This window comes from Theobroma cacao, chromosome 10 (assembly GCF_053813885.1).
Source record: "Theobroma cacao isolate CCN51 chromosome 10, ASM5381388v1, whole genome shotgun sequence".
NCBI classification, from domain to species: domain Eukaryota; kingdom Viridiplantae; phylum Streptophyta; class Magnoliopsida; order Malvales; family Malvaceae; genus Theobroma; species Theobroma cacao.
The window spans coordinates 23,313,661-23,331,983 of NC_142648.1; the positions used below are offsets into that span (position 1 = coordinate 23,313,661).

The 18,323-nt window shown below is 32.4% G+C and overlaps 1 protein-coding gene and 1 pseudogene across 1 annotated transcript; both read left to right on the plus strand.

Annotated features, from left to right (window-relative positions):
- The first annotated feature begins 301 nt into the window (after positions 1-301).
- On the plus strand, positions 302-2,324 carry LOC18586984 (putative pectinesterase/pectinesterase inhibitor 25). The gene is given in 4 exon segments (XM_018128857.2): positions 302-498; positions 598-647; positions 747-1,151; positions 2,035-2,324. Coding segments are annotated over 4 exon segments (876 nt in total). The 5' UTR covers positions 302-367.
- Positions 2,325-15,283: 12,959 nt separating this feature from the next.
- Positions 15,284-17,551, plus strand: LOC18586985 (pentatricopeptide repeat-containing protein At1g18485-like; annotated as a pseudogene).
- The last annotated feature ends 772 nt before the right edge of the window (positions 17,552-18,323 follow it).

Sequence of the window (18,323 nt, forward strand, 5' to 3'; positions counted from 1 at the left end):
ACTTATTGAGACAATTTCTCTAACCCTATCGAAGGGTTTTGTTTGATTGTATTCCTACTTTTCAAAGAGAATCAATAAATTGATCCGGTTAACTCATCAAGGACGAAACTGTGATCTAATGTGTGTGTATATATATACAAGTGATAAATTACACTTTGTCATACTAATTGACCTAACCCATAATTTGGTGTAGGCTCTACGAGAAACTTCACATGGCAACAAATCAACAGATCCTTCTAGGGGACAACAGATGCTTATTGAAGCATAAGGCAAAGGAGTTCTCGTTAGAGATATAGTCATACTTGGTCCATACGATGGCGACAACTTCACAACCATTGGGGAAGCCATTGCTTCTGCACCCAACAATATGAATCCCAAAGAAAGGTATTTCATAATCTATGCTAGACAAGGATATTACAAAAAGTACATCATCGTCTCCAAAGAGAAGAAGCACATTATGCTAATTGGAGATGGAATCAATAAGACCATAATCATCGGCAACCATGAGCACCCGAGCATTTGACTCATTGGTTGGTGCATTATCCCCTTGCCTAAAAAGTAAGGTTCGAATTCCCTCTCCCCCAATTATAATAAAAAAAACCATAATAGGATCGATGGCTGGACAACTTACAATTCTTCAACCTTTGGTATGAATATCAAATTTTTCCCTTACTTTTTCAGGGTATGGGTTTTTTTGGTGTAATCTTAACTCTGATTTGACTTTTTATAATTTGTGAACTTTGTAGTTGTTGATGGAGAGAGATTCAAAGCCGTAGAAGTTGCATTTCAGAACACAGCTGGTCTAGAGAAACACCAAGCCGTGGCAATGAAGAACAGTGCTGACTACTGCACATTCTATCGGTGTAGCTTTGAAAGGTATTAGGATACACTTTATGTACATTCCTTGAGACAGTTTTACAGGGAATGTGATATCTATGGAACAGTGGATTTCATGTTTAGGAATGCAGCTACTATATTCCAAAGCTGCAACATTTATGTTCGAAAACCATTGCCTGAACAAAAGAACACCATCACAACCCAAGGTAGGACTAATCCGAATCAAAACACAAGCATTTCGATTCAGAATTGTGCGATTGAAGCTACACCGAACCTGGCAATCAATTTGAGCTCCAACTTGAACTTTTTGGGTCGACCTTAGAAGCAGTATTCCAGGACAGTGTTCATGCAATCGTACATTGATGAATTGATTAGTCCTCCTGGATGGTTGGAATGGAATGAAACGTTTAGACTTGACACTCTGTATTATGAGGAGTTTGGAAACTATGGACAAGGTGCTAATACAAGTATGATAGTGAAGTGGCCTAGTTATAGTTCATTGAATGCTACGCAAGCTATGGCTTTTACAGTCTACAATTTCACCATGGGAGATACTTGGTTGCATGAAACTGATATACCCTTTTCAGAAGGATTATACCATTGATGATATATAGATATATATATATATATATTTCCCTCAAAATTTCCCTCAAAAGTCTCTTATATTTCCCATATCAATTTCCAATAATATTTTCATAAGGAATTTTTCCTTCCTCCGGTGATAGTTCCTGCGGAGTGTTGGTATCAGAGCTATATCGGAACAAAAGGTATTTTCTTTTAAAAGACTTACATTTTGTTTTCAATTTTATTTTCTGAGTTCTGGTTTTAATTGTTTTGCTGGCACAATATTGTTTGCTGTTGAGTCCTTGGAAAACTAGTCTGTTTAGCCAAAGGATAGGCGAGTTCTAGACATATTTTCCCCCTATTGGCAGAAAATATATAGTTTCACCGTAACAATAAAAACCTCCCTATGTAAGAAAATAAATTGAAAACAACATGCTTCCTTTCTTAAGAACTACCTCCTGTTCCAATTCAAACTCTAACCAAGCCCAAAGTGTCAACGAAGAAAATATTATACAAGAAATAGATAATTGGGAAATTTCAAGAGTACCTCAAAACCAAATTTACAAATCTTCAACATTTTATGCTTTGCATTCAAATTTACAAATTTGAGCTCCAACTTGAACTTTTTGGGTTGACCTTGGAAGCAGTATTCCAGGACAGTGTTCATGCAGTCGTACATTGATGAACTGATTAGTCCCCCTTGGTGGTTGGAATGGAATGAAACGTTTGGACTTGACACTCTATATTATGGGGAGTTTGAAAACTATGGACCAGGTGCTAATACAAGCATGAGAGTGAAGTGGCCTGGTTATAGTTTATGGAATGCTACGCAAGCTATGGGTTTTACAGTCTATAATTTCACCATGGGAGATACTTGGTTGCATGAAACTGATGTACCCTTCTCAGGAGGATTATGCCATTGATGATACACACACACACACACACACACACACACACACACACACACACACATAATCTTTAATACTCATGGCTTACTTTATTCTTTCTTCTTCTTTTTCCTCTGTTTTTAACGATTCTTGTAACATTTGACAGTAACAGATTAATTAATAGAATTTTGTCGGCATTAAATTAGAGAAAGCATCCAACTAAACCACTTAATTTAAACCATATATACCATGTGTTCCCGATCTTTGATTAAGTCATTTGGTCTGACATTTGATCGACAAGGTTATTAAGGGATGATAGTATAAAGAAAATGATAAAAGAGTTCAAATGGTCCAATTAAAACATATAAAATGTTTGCTTTTAAAGTTTACGTTATTTACATATGTTATCATTATTTTTATTAAAGGTGGTAAAATTTGATTGAACTTAAAAACTTACACGAATCAAACCTAAACTTGAACACTATCCGTTTTGAACTATTAAAAAAAAAGTTAAACATTCAAATCTAGAAACAATCAATTAGGAAAAAATCTAAATCAAATACAATTATTAAACCTGATCAGACGATGTGATTCAAAAGCACACCAAACTTGAAACAATTCAAGCCCGAAGTGATTGATCGATCTAATTCAAAACTCGTAAAAAATTTAAATTAATAATCCAAATTCCTTGACCTATAATAAATGATTTTTTTCAAAATAAGTAAAATCCACGAATGATAAACTTTTTTAATGAAAATTTTAAATATTTAAAAATTATTTATAATTATTATACAACTAAATTTGACTCTCATACTCATTCAATAAAACTATAAATATACATGATCAAGTTATCATGCACATACACTTCATGTGAACTCTTTTTTTCTTATAGTAGTTACTTTTCTCTTTACCATTTGGTTTGCTAACAAAATTCCCTTTCTCATGTCTACGAGAGACTAGGGAGCAAATGGTCTGTTCAACAAGTTTGGTGAGTCATGGCTGAAATCAAACTAACCAAAATTATTTGGAAACCGATCGAGCTCTTAAGGCAATTGTACTAATTGAAAATCTATGTAGTTCGATCAAATTTTGTCCTACATCATTTTATAGAACTTTTTCAAAATTTTTGTAATTTTCAAAATTGAAATATAATATATATATATATATATGCTGCATTAAAAGACTTTGTTAGCTTTGAAATTGACCAAAGTTTTGAAATGACAAAATTCAATGTTCTAAATATGCATTGGAACTAAATGTAAATAATTTTGAAGTGAAAGAATTTTTCCCTAAGTGTTTTAAAGTTGTTTGTAAAAGGAAAGATTTAATGAATGCTTTAAAACCAAAGTTCCAACAAATAAAAATTGACTTTTGAAAGTGAAGCATCAATTCTTGCAAAATAAAAAGCAATATATCTTCTTTGTAACAGGAAGGAATCGACTTGCCAGTAGAGGAACCATCGATTATGAAGAAACAAAAAGTTATTGGATTGTGAGAATTGACCTCTAAAGGAGACACAAATCGATTCTTGACAAGGTAGAAGCAAAATGAAAAGCTATTAGACAAAGAGAATCAGCTTCTCAAGTTATCAATGATTGATTCCTTGAGCAACAATGAAGAAAATTAGGAAATAGTTGAAGAAGAAAAGGAAGAGAAAAAGAGAAAATTTGAGTAGGAAAATCAAAATTTGAAATTTTAACTTGCCTCCCATAGAAGAAGAAGAATAGATCATTGGAGAGAGCACAAATTGATTCCTATGAAATAAAGTACTCTAGACTTGAAGGAAGAAGAAAAGAATTGACTACTCAAGAGCTCAATGATCGTTTCCTAGCAAACAAAAGCATCAGGCTCAAAATCGAGCAAGAGGAATCGACACTTGAAAAGTAGAAATATCGATTCTCTAAAAGCAGAATATTGCGGGCTGCAAAAAAATTGACTTCTCAAAAGATCACTAATCGACTCCTGAAGGATGGTTGACACGATTCAAATGCACTCAACTTTTGAAATTTGTATATTTTTTTTCTCTAACGAACAAAATTCAAGAGTGACTATAAATACCTTCTAAGAGCTTCATTTAAAAAGAGAGAAGAACACCAAGAAAGAAAAGAGAGAAAATCTTCATTTCAAGAGGAAAAAAAGCTTTCATTCTCAAGTTTACATCATTTTCACTCTACAACACTTTCAAAACCAAAGCATTCATTCTTGAGCTTACATTTTTTAATTCAGCTCCATTTCTTGTACTTATACTTTGTTGATTAGCTTATCTAAAGGCAACAAATCTTGTAATCCATTGGTGAAAGGTTATACCTCCTTGAAAAGGTAAAAAGGTTATACTTAAGCTTGTGAAAAAGTAGTTTGGTTATACCTCAATTAAGAAGGTAAAGAGGTTATGCTTAAACCTTGAAAATAAAATGCATTTGTGATAGGTTGTGCTTGATTCTTAAAAGGCAATTGGTTGTGAAAGGTATGCCTAAACCTAGTTGAAAAAGCAATTGATAGTGGATTCAAACTCCTCGTGATTTCAAATAAGATGATGTAGGCATTGCGAGACCGAACCTCTATAAAGATCGTAGTTGTGCTTTTTTTTATTTTTCCTTTCACTTTGCTTGGTGCATACCTTATTTATCCATGTTTATATTGTTTGATCTTCAATGTTTGTGCTTAAAGTTTTAATCTTTAGCTAGTTTTTCAAGGAAGGTGAAATTTTTATTTAAAAACCAATTCATTCTCTATTGGTTGTTTATGCCCTAAGCTTATTCAACAAACAATTGGTATTAAAGTAGGTTTTGAAGTTTTATAGGTTTAACGACCTTTAAAAGATCCCAAAGAAGAAGCTTAAAGTAGCAAAATTGGCTCCAACAAACTTTGTGGGTGAAGGCTAATCGATAATGAAACCTCCACTCTTCATTAGTGAAAACTATCCATTTTGAAGGATAAGGTTTGAAAATTTCATTAAGTTTATGAATTTGGATCTTTGGAATACCATTTGGAGGGACCTCACATTCCCACTAAACTTGTATATCCTGTTAGACACATCAAGACTAAGGCTAAATGGGATGACAAAGATAGGAAATTGGTTCAACTGAACCGTAAAACAGTAACTGCCTTGCTATGTGCAATTAGTGAGAGTGAATTTAATAGGGTAGTAATGTGCACATCTACCAAAGAGATCTAGGACACATTAGATAATTGCTATGAGGGCATTAGGTAGGTAAAAGAGTCAAAGATTGGGCTATTGACTCTAGCTTGTGAACTATTTAAGATAAAAAAGGAAGAATCGATCAAGAAAATATATGAGAGGTTCACCAAGATTATAAGGGAACTAAAAGCATTACGAAAAGAATTTCCAAATGCTCAATTAGTAAAGAAAATCCTCTATTGTCTTCTTAAATCATAGAGATCGAAGGTAACAATTATTGAAGAAACAAAATATTCAATCAACCTGAAGCCAGATGAATTGGTTGGATCTCTACTTACCTACGAGATGCAACTAAAACATGAGAAATAAAGGAAGCAATCAAGGGAAACACTAAAGAAACAAGCGTAGCTTTTAAGATTGTCAAAGGAAATCTTACAAGGAACCTATAAAAAAATGAAAAAGGGGAGGAAAATGATGAGGAAATAACCTTGTCGATTAAAAAATTCAACAGATTTTTGAAGAACAAATAAGGTGGAAGAAGTAGGAAAAATCTTGGAAAGAGTGTACCACGAAAATACCTAAGGAGAAAACTAACAAGTGAAAAGTCAAGTAAAAATCATAATTTTTTACTACGATTGTGAAAAACCAGGATATACCAAATTGGACAAGAAAATGGATGATTGGGATTCAAGTGGCCTTGATAAGATACAACTAATTAAATGCCAAAGCCATGCATCTTCTTCTTTCTGTACTTGAAGATAAAGATTATTGTGAGGTCTTTTAATGTGACAATGCTAAAAACATATTAGACAAGCTAGAAGAAATGTATGGAGAAGAAAATGAGTTGGAAGAAGAAGATAATTTTGCAAATAAAAGTTCAACAAGTGATGAAGAATCAAACAAATTTTGACTCTCAAGGCAAGGTTATGTGTTAAGTCCTCTATCTCATGAATCATGTTCATTTTCAAATGATACTTTGGAAGAAGCTTTTGATGAACTAACCTGTGAATATGAGAAAATAAAGTTGAAACATGAAGAGAGGATTTCAAATATTAATGTTGGAAATGATTTCTTGAAAAATAAAAAACTAAATTTAGAAGATGAAAGTAGAAGATTAAAAATTGATCTTGATTTTTTTTGGAAAAACTTGATGCCTTGGGAAAAAAAATGAAAAGTTGAAAAATGTTTTTGGAAATGTTAAGAAGAAAGCTAACTGAGTAGATATCGAGAGTAAGAAGTGTGAATCCCATAAAGAAAATTTTGTCTTAGACTAAAAAGAAAGATCCAAAGAGATTTGGATACTAAAAATAAATGAAATTAACTCTTGTGGATGAATTAAAGCAAGGAGAAATGAGATCTTGAAGATTGATTGGATTCTAAGCGTATGGTGGAAAATGAAAAAGAGAAAGATAGGAATCTCTCTTACTTTATCAATCTTCATCAAGACTTGAAAAGGGAAATCTTCTCTTCCTTATCTTATTCTTCTTGATCCTTGAAACAAATGTGGTATGTATACTCTTTGATGCATCTATTTGGATAATATGATGAAATATCTACAAAATTGTTGCATTTGCATAATATTTCATGTATAGGCATCACCCAAGCCAAAAAGATCTCTTAAGAATTGATCTTTAAATTTGTAGGATTTTCTTAAAGTTTTTTTTCAAAGACTAAGAATCAATTTGTTTTTTCTTAAAAGTCGATTCTTGAAGAATGGCAAGAATCCTAAAAGAAGCTAGGGTATAGGAATCAGCCTTAAGAGCTTTTCAGGTTCAATTCTAAAGAGTTTGAGAACTTAGAGACATTTGGTTTTTGTATCGAAAAACATGATTCCTCTTTCAAAAAAAACCACTTAAAAAAATCACAATTCTTCGAAGAGTGCTTCTCTTAAGCCTCATCTCATTAAAAACATCACAAAGATCGAAAAGTTTGAGTCTTTTTGAAATTGCATCAATAAATTGAGTTTACAATTCTAACCCTCAATCTCAAAAACCTATTCCTTTTGAGAAAAGTCAATAAAGGCATCAAATTTTAAAGTCTTCTTCACAATCAAATTCTCATTTAGTTTTGTTAGATTTAACATTTTGATTTAATTCTAAGTTTTGAAATGACAAACAAATGATCAAATTTGTTTTTCAAATGTTTAAACAAGTCTAAAAATTCTTTGAAATGGTTTAAATGAAAGAGATAAGCATTTTAGATTGAAAACAAGCAAAATAACTCTTTATCTAAGGATTTTGCCTTTTATCTATTGATGAATGTTCTTCATTTATCGATAAATAGGTTCATCTATCGATAAATGAAGAATATTTATCAATAGTTGCTCATCTTGGCATCTGGGTTTCAAAGACTGAGAACATCTATTGATTGATGCCTTGCATCAATCAATAGATAACAACTTGAGAGCTTATGGAGATTCCCCTGACTTTTATCTATCAATTGATAATGATATCTATCGATAGATGAGTGTGAATTTCAAATTTTTCAAAGGCCACCTATCGATAGATTTTAAAATCTATCGATAGATGGTGACCGTTGGAGCTTGGAGTAGAGTGCTAAACGGTTAATTTTGCATTAAATGCACCTTCAATGATCTCAAAAGCTTCAGCAACTATAAATACAAGCTTCCACCACATTTATGAAGGTTGGAAGATTTCTAAACACAATTCTAAGAAAAGATTGTTGCTCTCAACATTCATCAGTCATATTTACTTCTCACATTTAGACAAGTCTTCAATTGTAACATTGCTGTGCTTTAATTTCGTATCTTCCTTCTCACCAAACATTGTACACATCTAGATACTCAGCCTTTAAGAGGCATTTCATCTCTTCTCTCTTCATTTATTGTAACATTTTAAGTGATTATATCTTAACCAAGTTAAAAGGTAGTTTGAGTGGTTATACCTTAACCAAAATAAAAGGTAGAGTGGTTTCGCTTGAATCATAAAAGGCATTGTATTGTAAAGTTGTACTTGATCCATAAAAAGGATTGTATTGAATTTCATTTTAATAGTGGATTTTAAATTCCTTAGTGAATTTAAGGGAGAAAACATAGGTAAGGAGGCCAAACCTCTATAAAAATTCTTGTTTTGTTTTCTTTCTTATTCTTCTCAAATTTATTCGTGCTTTTAACTTCTTTTCACTCCACAAATTTTATTATTTTGCTCAATTTTGAAAATAGACTTGGTTTAAGAAAATTTTTAATTTCTCTTAAATTTGGAAAGAAATTTCAAAATATTCCACCCTTTTTTGAAAATCTTCACATTAAGCTTATTGCACTAAGAAGTTTTCAAAGCCTACCTTGTGACACTCATAAGCTTCAGCCATGGCTCCAAAGATATCAAGAGAGGAAAACGGGAAAGCATCAGTAATTGCTTCAAAAGTTTACAAAACCTAAAAATCAAACCCCTTCAATGTAAACTTCCAAACCAAAATAGATAAGTAAAAATTTGAAAATTGGTATGCCAAGAGAAAAATGGTTCATGGAAGAGTCATCGATTTGGAATGGTTCAAGAAAGAATTTAGATTTTCGTATCTTGAAAATCTACAAAAATTAGGGTGATATAACTTTTTAAGTTTGAAAAGAGCCGTTTATAAAATTTGGTAAGAGTTTTCTAGTTTAATGTGACTACGATGTATAGAGGGGATAATGATGAAGACATGGTGGATTTCGATGAGTTCTTCTTTACTTCTGTTGCTAGAAATGAGGTAATCATTACTCTTACATTACTCCTACATTACTGTTGTCTTGCCTCAAAATTGAGACATGATACAGCCATATTACCTCAAGACTAAGCCTCAAAGTAATACGAAGCCTTGCTATCTTTTATTATTCAAAAAGTCCTCAAATGAAGTCATATTGATAATTTCATACTTACATTCTCATCTATGTACCATTACAATCCCAATAAAGTCTCCAACATAATAAATTAAATAACTAAAACTTAATTACTAATTACACATAATAGAAGTTTCAACAAAGTTAACAATGTCTTGACAGTAAGGTAGACTTCCCAAATTGTTCTCTTAGCTCCCATAACTCTAAAGCTCTCAATTTCTAGTCATTTGTAAAACTGTAAGTGAAGGAATGAGCAAACCACGACTCAGCAAGTATAACCATACACATCTTACCTGGCATCATTTTCAATATATCATATAGTTCATTTAAAAGCATTTTACTAAATCATGCTTTCAAATAGTTAAACAAATCATTATATTTAAAATGAGGAATTTTGTAAGTTCATAAATCATTGATCAGTAAATATCATTCTTAAATTATCATTCAAGCAAATCATAGTTTCAATCTTTAAAACTCGTAAACTTGCATCATCTTAGCTACAGTCATTATTATATCCCATGACAAGGGTTGTATCGACCAATCATTCTCATAAACATTACTAACTATTATATCCCGTTAGCAAGACCGTGTGCTAACTATTATATCCCATTAGCAGGGTCGTAAAACTAGTTCTGATGTCGATTATCCCATTTCTTAGGGATTATTTCATAGATCTTAAAACATTCTTTAAAGATGTTCAAAGATTTTATTTCGTTCATAAATTGACATTCATCGTATAAATCAACCAAAATATTCATAAAACAATGTTCGTCATATGTGTAACTCGAATAATTCGTGAATCCATTTTCCATCACATGAGTAAACCAAATCATTCATAAATTGTTGTTCATCATATTATTAAGCCCAAAACAAAAAACACTCACATGCTTGACCTTATTTCATATATTGAAAATAATGAAATAAAACATTTAATTTTTTCAAGAAATATACATATACGATAGTTTCAAAATAAGCAAGGAATGAAAGATATACTTACCTTGCTTTGTTCTAACAAACTCACTTTCTCCCAAAATAATCAAAAACCTAATAACAATATGTCGTAACGTGCGGGTTCGGGAACCCGACCCCTAGACGTGGTGTGATTTGGGAGTCGCCACTAATCCTTTTTCCTAGGTGTGATTGACCATCCTATTTTGTCCTACTCAACAAAATCCTAAATTAATTTTAGGTCTATCGAAAGAATGGTAAACCAGTCTACATATCCTTTAGATTTGGGTTCGGGAGTACGGTTATGCATAAGGGAGGATTAGTACCCCCGTGACGCCCGTTCCACAAACGGTACCATAAAATCATATATTATCCTAACCCATTAATTTTATTCATATGTTTCTTTAATTGTTATTTATTTATTTCATCTTTTATTAGAATATTTTATTTCATTTTTTACGGGTTTAACATACACATGATGCAATTGTGAAATGCGTGGCATAAAATCGGGATAATACTAAACGAAAATCCTTTATTGAGTGTACTTTCTGAATCCGCCCATCGTACTGATGGGATCCGGAAGTATTCTCTCACCTAGGGAAATACCTTAACAACTCGCCTTCGCAAGTTTACTTGGTAGATCCCATCATCGAGATAGTCGTTTGTGAGTAAAAAACAATGTTTTCATAAATGCAAATCCTAATATGGGTAAAAGCCTTTTATTAAAGATATTTCTCCGGACCTTCCCATCGTACTGGTGGAGTTCGGAGGTATCTTTTCACCTAGGGAGTTTATCGATGAAACTCGTATTCGCAAGCTTCCTCGAAAAGTCCCATCATTGGGGTTTAGACCCGTATACAAAATTTATCTATATGCCATGACATTTAACAATGCAACCATGATACGTGATGCACTCGTAGGTTCTATGTTCGTTTCTTATTTTCCACGAAATTTACTACTTCTTCTTTGTGTGTGTTTATTATAAACAAATAATTAACGTTTATTGATTATTTTTGTATAACGATTTCTATGTCGATATATATTTTACATATAGGTACTTATTTATTATACGAAACTCCAAAATCAAATTTTTAGACCAAGTATTTTTTATTATCCGTAATTTGTTATTTTTTGGACAAATTAAATATAGCATTTATTTTTGTATTTTTTATTTATTATTATTTTTAACTAATCTTATGTAGTTAAATTTATATTTATTTAAAATAAAAATCTCAAAATCTTAAAATCGAGGCTCTCCCATCGTACTGGTGGAGCCTTAATTCAGATTCCGAACCTAAGAAAAATTAGCCCAGGATTACGACTCCTCGCATCCCGACCAAACATCCCATCATCGATATTAAACTTAAACGATTACTTTATCTATATTAAATAATTAATTATTTTATCCTATTTTCATTATCTCGACATTTTACATAAAACTATCTCTTTCAATTAGCTTGTCATTTACCAATTTTATTTCTCTACATTTTATTTATATATATGTTTTATATGTTTAGTTTTAGCAAATAAGTGTATTTTTTTATTTCTCTCTCTCTATATATATATATATATTTTGACCTACTTTTATAACTAAAAAACTACTTTTACCTAGTTTTATTATTACTTATCGTATATTTAAATATATATATTCCTATATTTTTTTTTACCTTTTTCCATTCTTTTTGTATATAAAGTTGTAATTTTATTTTACTAAAAATAACTAAAATAAATAAATAAATAAAATAAAATTCATAAAAATTCAAAATAGACATCAAAGATTCAAACCCAAATAGCTTAAGAGCCAAGAACATACCAAGGTTCGGGCTTAGACTAGCCAAAAACTGGACCTCGTGGAGGCCCACAACAGCTCCAAAAGCCCACTGCTTCCCCAATCAAGGTGCACTGTTCAGACTGTAACTTTTCCTCCAAAAACGACACCATTTCAATGACCACTCCTCCTGCCCCAAAATGACGCCGTTTTAGTCTACCTATCCTAGTATATAACCTTTTCTTTGTTTTTTTTGTCATTTTCCCTTTTCACTTTCTCTCTCTTCTCTCTCTAAAAATCCAACTTTTTTCTCCCCAAATCTTTCAACTCCTCTCACCAACCTTCCTCTCCTTGCTATCCCTTCAACAACGTCGGGCCTCTCCCTCTCTTCGTCGATCGACTGCTCAACCCCCTCAAGGCCGTCGATCAGGTCTCCCTCTCCCAATGGTGGCTCAAAATCTGAATCTTATCCCCCTAAACCAACAACAGGAAAAAACCCCCAAAAATCAAAATCTACCCTTAAAAAAAACAAACTAAAAATCCCTCAAAAACACAGCTACTCTCCTTCTCTCATTGTGTATTTTTTTTGTATTTTTTTTATTGTGGATTTGTATTGCGGTTAGGGTAGAATGGTTGCTAGAAAGCTAGGATTTTTGTAATTTGCAAGTTACTACCAAAGGATTTTTAGGTTTCTCTGATTTTTGGTTCTTGGTTGTGACTGGGTTTTTTTATTTTTTGATGCTACTAGGGATTTTAAGGTTTTTTTATTGCTCTGTTTTCTTCTTGGTTTTTTTTTTTTTTTTTTTTGCTTTCCCCCCTTCTTTTTTTACAAGTCGTGAATCTTTAAAAGCTGGGTTGTCCAAAAATTAGGATAACCCAGTAATGGGGTTCTAGCACCAAGAAGTTGGTAGCCAGAACCCCCATCACTCATGGTGGTTGGGGGAAGGGATAGTTGGGTGTACGCCCGGCCATTCCTTTTTTTTTTCTTATTATTTTATTTTATTATTATTTATTTTATTTTATTTAAATGAGTGTTTACACAATCATATAAACATATTAGAAACAATCTAATTCTCTTAAATCTATTTATCACCTGAAACTATACAAAATAACCCAAACTCCCTTAAATCAAAAATTCGGATGGCTTGCACATCATTCACTAAAATGACCATATCTTAAGCTATGAAACTTGCGATCAAGATTCCTTTAATGCATTGGAAACTATGCTTAATAAGCTTTCTATCCATAAAAATTTCAACACTTAGTTCACTATAGGAAAAGTGTAGAAAATTTTTGTAATTGCCCTTAACGTTGTTGCCAAGTAGTTTGCACTATATATATATATATAAAATCATATCTTTACATAGGAAACTCAGAATCCACTTCCTTTTTGTTTATTAGTAAATAGGCTCATTTAGTTTTCCAAGCATATATAACTCAACTAGTGAAACTCCATAAATCATTTCATAATCAAACTCAAAGTGACGGATCGTACATGATACTTGATTTTACAGGTAGATGTTCCTTTTCAATTTCAATGAAATTCTTTAAAATCAATCAAATATTTTTCTTCGATTTAAAATAAGGCTTTACTCACCTTGTAATGATGAATCCAACAATGACCTATACTTTTTATTCCCTAAACTTGCTTTTGAAAGTCCCCAAATCTTACCACAAAAAGAGATTGTTGTGAAATTCACTTTAAAGCATTTGTTTTCTCGACCAAATGAAAAGTGGTTGCCAAACTTAAGTGACCTATTTATGTTAACCCTAGTTTATAATCTAATAAACCCTAGCATAAGACTATGGTTTGGGCTCAATTATTTTTAATTAACTTGAAAGGCCTATTTGTCACTCTTTGATACATTGTAGATACATTAGCCCAAATGTCATTTGGGTCGAGATATTACAATTGCAGAAAATGTTTAAAGCCCGCAAGAAAAAATGCACTATTCCATATGTATGAATAAAATGAAATCTTTGAAGAGGAATTGACTGCTGAATTCTTAGTTGGCCCTATCATATGTCTAAAATGTCTGAATAATCTTACTAGGCTAAGAGTGGATGATAAAGTTTAGCACTTGATCGTCACCGAAAATCTCAAACCTTTTGGGTGTAGACACACTCCAGTAACCATTAAGGATATGTGGTTTATGCATCACATTAAGAGATGCATTCCAATTAATCTAGCCCAATTCATTTATAGAGACATGGATGTACTACCCAAAAGAAGAAGAAAAAATCTTGCCTATAGGATGGCCATATCTGAAATGTTGGACAAATGGAAGATAAATACATCAATAGATATGCTTGTAATGCAATACAAGGTCAAACATCTTAACAAAGCATCCCTTGGTAGAATGCAAATTGAGTATGATGCTATCAGCAACAAATGGATAAAAAAGATTGAGCAACAGAGAGTTTTAAGAAAAAAGGAAGAAATAACAGAGCAAACGCCAAATATTACAACTCAAACGACCATTCCAAGACTCTTAGCACTACCAAGCATAACTTAGATGAGAAACATTGCATATCAACATCTATGTGATAGACTAGACAAACAACAGAAGTTTGCTTTGACAAAGCTCGTTGAAATCTATCAAGAACTTAAGGAAGCAATGGCCATATGTGCATATGACCTTGAGAATATGTTGAATCACTATAAAAACTCTATCAACAACATGAATGATGAAATAACTAAGCTTTGAAAAGGAATGGAAGAACTATCAGAACGATAATTAAAACTTTCCAAACATCAAGCAAAGTTAAATGCACAACTCAAAAAGGGACCACCTTTGTCACCAAAGATTTAGTCACTACCACCATCACCAAAATCACAACCATCATTTCCAAACCTTGAACACAACACTTGCATTCATACATTTTGTACATCAATGTTTGCATTGTTGTGTTATTTTGTCTATTCTTTGTACTTTAATTCGTATTTAATGAGATATTACTTATCTTTGTCTAATTGTTGGCATCATTATTTGTTGTGCTACTAATGATTTTACGTCTTTTGAGCTTTAAAATTGTGTACTCTATTTTTTTTATCTATTTTTAATATAACAAAAAGGGGAGAATATTTGGAGCAAATTTGCCATGCTTTCTGGTTTTCCAAGCTAGATTATGCTTTTTATGTTTTCATGGTTTTGAAAAATGTTTTGAAAAGTAAGCATAAATTCAGAGAGAGTTTCTTCCCAAGCAACTTTAACTTTTAATTTTTTCATATAAAAAAAGGAGAGATTGTTAGGTTTGAAATTGACCCAAGTTTTGAAACGAAAAAATTCAGTGTTCTAAATATGCATTGGAAGTTGGGTTTACTTGGAGATGTTTTTGTTTCTAATGCTTTGATAGCTTTTTATGGGAAATGTGGTATTGTTTAGGAGGCGTTTAAAGTGTTTGAACTTATGTCCAGAAAGAACTTGTTTTCTTGGAATTTGATGATTGATGTGTTTTTTGAGAATGGTTTTTCTTTAGAGAGTTTTGGTTTGTTTAGGAAGATGATGGAATGTGAAGAACATTTGGTTCCCAACGTGGCTAGTTTGGTGACTATATTGCCAGTGTGTGCAAGGAAAGGAGATGAACTGGAATGGTTTTTCATGGTTTAGTTATGAAACTGGGATTGGATTAGGAACTAATGGTGAACAATGCCTTGATTGATATGTATTCGAAATGTGAGTGGATATCTCAAGCCAAAAGCTTGTTTAATAAGGATGATAATAAAAATGTGGTTTCTTGAGACATAACGATGGGTTGATTTCAATAGACAATAATACTAGTGGAACACTTTATCTTTTACCAAAAATGCAAATGGAAAAGAGGGAAAAGGTGAATGAAGTTACTATATTGAATGTGCTGCATGTTTGTTTGGAAAAATTTGAATTGCTTTGCTTGAAGGAACTTCATGGATATTCAATTAGGCATGGCTTTTCAAGATGATGAATTGGTAGTTAATGCTTTTGTTGCAGCCTATGCAAAGTGTGGCTTGTTATGTTCTGCTAAACTTGTGTTTAATGTTATTGAGACAAAAATTGTAAGCTCTTTGAATGCACTGATTAGTGGTTATGCACAAAATGATGCTCCTATGAAAGCTTTAGAGTTTTTCCTTCAAATGACAAATTCTGGCTTAGGACCAAACTATTTTAACATAAGAATTCTACTTTTGGCTTGTAGTCATTTGAAATCCTTACACTTCGGTAAAAAGATTCATGGATATTTACTACGAAATGGATTAGAAGTTGATCCATTTATTGTTATCTCACTATTATCACTTTATATTCATTGTGGCAAATCAGCTACTATAAGACTATTGTTTAAAGATATGACAGACAAAAGTTTAGTATCTTGGAATGCTCTAATTGTTGGCTATTCACAAAATGGATTTCTATATCAAGCTCTAGTTCTCTTTTGTCAAATGCTTTCAAATGGAATTGAACCTAATGAAATTTCCATTAATAACGTGTTTGGGGCTTGTTCACAGCTATCAACTTTGCAACTTAGAAAAGAAGCACATTGCTATGCTTTTAAAGCCTTGCTAGCATAAGACCTATATGTTGATTGTTCAATAATATATATATGTATGCAAAAAGTGGCTACATAGAACAATCTCAAAGCACATTTGACAAGTTGAGGAATAAATATGTGGCATCATGGATTGATATAATTGTAGGATATGGGCTTCATGGTTATGAAAAAGAGGCATTGGAGCTATTTGAAAAGATGCAAGCATTAGGTCATAAGCTTAATGCTTTCACTTTTGTTGGTATATTAATAGCATGCTACCATTCTAAGCTATTAGAAGAGGGTTTAAAGTATTTCAACCAAATATAAAATTTTCATGACTTAGACTCCAAAATTGGAACATTAAGCATGTGTTATGGATATGGTAGGTCGTGTTGGATGACTAGATGAATCTTTGAGACTCATAAATGAAATGCCTGAGGAACCAAATGCTAGAATATAGAGTTCATTACTCAGTTCCCTGTAAAAATTATGGTGCATTGGATACCGGAAGGAAAGTTGTTGAGAAGTTGTTTGAATTTGACCATAACAAAGCAAATACTTATGTTTTACTCTCTAATTTATTTGCTTGATCAAGAAAGTGGGATGATGTAAGAAGAATGTGACAAATGATGAAGGAGATTAACCTTTAAAATGATAATGGTCGTAGTTGGACCGAACTGGGAGGGAAAGTTCATAGCTTTGTAGCTGAAAATAGTTCATTTACTAGCTTTGAAGATATCCACAATATGTGGAGAAGAACAAAGGAAAAAATCTGTAAAATTGGATATAAACTTAATACAGACTCTGTGCTTCATGAATTGGGGGAAGATGAAAACATTGAGGTATTGCAGGGCCATAACGAAAAGCTTGCAATTTCTTTTGGGTTGTTAAGGACAAGTAAAGGTGAAACAGTAGGAGTCAGCAAGAATCTATGCATTTATGTGTATTGTCCCAATGTTGCCAAGCTTATATCAAAGGCTATTGAAAAAGAGATTGTTGTTTGAGACAACAAATGTTTTCATCATTTTAGAAATGGGGTTTGTTCTTTTGGAGATTATTGGTAGTGAGCAGTGACAAGGAAAGAAGTTTTGGCAGTTCGTTTCACAATTAGTAGAATGGAAGAGAAGTAAGAGAAATTCTTGGAGTATGAAGAAGTAACTACAGTTGTACAAGCACCCGAGCATTTGGCTCATTGGTTGGTGCATAATCCCCCTGCCTAAAGAGTAGGGTTCAAATCCCCTCTCCTCCAATTATATAAAAAAAAAACTGCAGGTGTACAAGTAATTGCTTTTGCTTGGTCTTTCATTGTTATATCCTTGCAAAGATTCAAATAATAAAGAATATGATTTGTTCTTTATATTCTTACTAAAAAGGATGAAGATGGTAGTATATTAGCTCCAAGAAGAAAAAGTGGAGAAACTAGAGTTCAAAAGAGTAATGTTTTTGATTCCTTTGGTATGAATGATGGCTTCTTTTTTGCTGTACTAAGTAATTTGCTACAGTTTCTGTGAAGGCTAGGCTTGACTGCTAATGACTTCTCAATTTATGGAACCTAAGGATCCTATTAATGAGGGAATTTGGTAAGCTCTTTCAACCTAGTATGTACTTCTTCCTTAGTAGTAGAGGTTTGGCCATTGGCGTCCACATTTTGATCTATAAGTTGTCTCCCCAATTTCTCTCTATTAGTGCCCATTCTTTCGATCAAGTTCTTCTTAATTATCAGAAGAGTGTACAAATAGCAAAGGTATTGTGGCTATTATATGAGGGCAATGGAAACAAAAGTTTGTTTGAAAATAAACATCAAACTACTTCCTAGAGTTGTTGGTCATGCTTTTG